The sequence below is a fragment of the Impatiens glandulifera genome, chromosome 1 (assembly GCF_907164915.1).
Source record: "Impatiens glandulifera chromosome 1, dImpGla2.1, whole genome shotgun sequence".
NCBI classification, from domain to species: domain Eukaryota; kingdom Viridiplantae; phylum Streptophyta; class Magnoliopsida; order Ericales; family Balsaminaceae; genus Impatiens; species Impatiens glandulifera.
This window is the reverse complement of record NC_061862.1, coordinates 80187199-80189300: the sequence shown is the minus strand read 5'-3', so window position 1 is coordinate 80189300 and position 2102 is coordinate 80187199. Positions and strand designations below refer to the sequence as shown.

The 2102-nt window shown below is 34.5% G+C and overlaps 1 protein-coding gene across 1 annotated transcript; it reads left to right on the top strand.

Moving 5' to 3' along the window:
- Nucleotides 1-501: 501 nt before the first annotated feature.
- Nucleotides 502-1011, top strand: LOC124933750. The gene is made up of 2 exons (XM_047474188.1): nucleotides 502-770; nucleotides 879-1011. Exons 1-2 carry the CDS (start codon nucleotides 502-504, stop codon nucleotides 1009-1011), a joined length of 402 nt encoding a protein of 133 aa, XP_047330144.1.
- The last annotated feature ends 1091 nt before the right edge of the window (nucleotides 1012-2102 follow it).

The following is a 2102-nucleotide window of genomic DNA, read 5'->3' as shown; positions in this document are numbered from 1 at the left end:
ATGAAGGTTACCTCTAACAGTCACAACATGTATTTCCTGAAATTCAATCAAGAGGCTAATCTTGAGAAAACTTTAAAGTTGTGACATACACATGTGGGGAAAGAATGCATGAAGCTCGAAAAATGGAAAGAGGGTACGAGCTATGACAGTATTCCAAAAGAAACAGTACAAATCTGGTTCAAGTTGCGAAATATCCCTCCCCACATGTACAACGCGGAAGCCTTAAGCCATTTCGCAATCCTTTTAGGAAACCCGCTATACATGGACAAAATCACTAAGGAAAACGAAAATCTCACATAAGTTAGGATGAGCGTTGAAGTTCAACCCAAAAGCATTCTTCCCAACGAAATTACAGTGGTGGATCGAAATGGAAATGCTACCAAGATAGGCATATACTATGAATGGCGACCGTACAGATGCGTGAACTGCAATACCTTTAAACATTCTATAATGAGATGCCCTAAATTAATGGACAACCAGAAAGCAAACTATGAACAATAAATGAAGAATGGAGAAGCCAAACAACAAAAGGTTCCTAGTACAAATGAAATAATTGTGGAAAAACAAGCAGCAAAAAAAAGTAATGCCAAATGGAAAGATGTTCAAAATTCAAGTGAAGGAACAAAAGAAAATCAAACTCAAGAAGAGGGAAGTAAGAAAGGAAAGGAAATTGATGAAACAAGGGCATCTGAAGAAGATAAACCTAAATGTAAGGAAGAGGAAGATGCAGAAGATGAAAGAAAAGATACAATAAAGGAGAAGGAAACTAAGTTTGTTGATCCTCAAACACGGAAAACTGAAGTAGAGAAAAGTAGTGACAAAAACCTTGAAATCCTGAAAAAGAATACATTTTACTATGTTAGTACGAATTAATATAGAGGAAGATTAAACAATAAGAGCAGGAAGACATCATCATCTGCTTCAATTCAATCTCCCTTAATGAAGAACACGAGAAGATTGGGACATGGAAGAAGGCATTATGGTCAAAATGCGAATATGGAGACAACATAGGTTGTGATATCTAGATTGTAGTCTTTATTCATTTTAATCTGTGTTTTATAATGTGATTTGACTGCCACCATTCAGAAACTTTTGGGTCTTTTGTTTGTCATCTTACAATCAAAACTAGGGTTTGTCTAGTTTTGATTATTGACACCTCCCACTTTTGGGATTTTTAATGAAATGGTGTTAACCTTTCCCCAAAAAAAAGAATTTAGAGTTGGAAATCTAAACTTAGTATTTTTTATTTAAAACTTTAATTGATTTCAAGAACATGATCAAATAGTCATAATACACACCAAATAAGAGTCTTTTCTATCGTTACACATTAATTGATCAAATAGTTCTACAAAATAACTAAAATTTGAAAATTTAATAAGATAAAAATTTCAGTAAAGTCAACATTCTTTAAATATCATCAATCAAGATATAATCCATGTCAAATCCTTCTCATTCATCGCCTTTCTCTTCAATGTCTGCATCAGCATCCACTAGAACATTTGATCCTTGTTTGGAAAATATTGATGTAACTATTACGTTGCCTTCTTTATTTTTAACATTACGCCACAATGTAGAAGTCTCATAATATTTACCCCATATTTATATTGTTTTTTGCATCCATTACATTCAGCTTTTTCTATATTATCAATACCCTTCATTTTATTAAAATACATTCAAAGATTAGAGTATTCTTTAGACATTTTAGATGACCCTTCATCATGCTTAGCACTTTCAAATTTATCAACATCTAAATTAATACATTGATTTTGAGAGGAGTCAATTCCGAAAATGATTCTGTTATTTAACAGAATATTGAGTTTCAGACTTTCAGTGTAAAGCTTCTAGAACTGGAACCAAGTTTTAATCCACGACCTTGTAGGCGAGAACGAAGAGAAGAAAGGCAGAACAAATAAGTAGCCAGCGGCCGATGGACGAAGTATTGAGTATTGACTGTTGCAGTGCTGCTTGGGAGAGAAAAAAAATTAGGGTTATACGGCATATGCCTATAAGGCTATAAATCATATTAGAATTTTTTTGCTAACACGCAGGCCAACCTTGGCCCGACCCGCCTAGGCTCGTGACCCGAGCGGGCTGGCCCATGT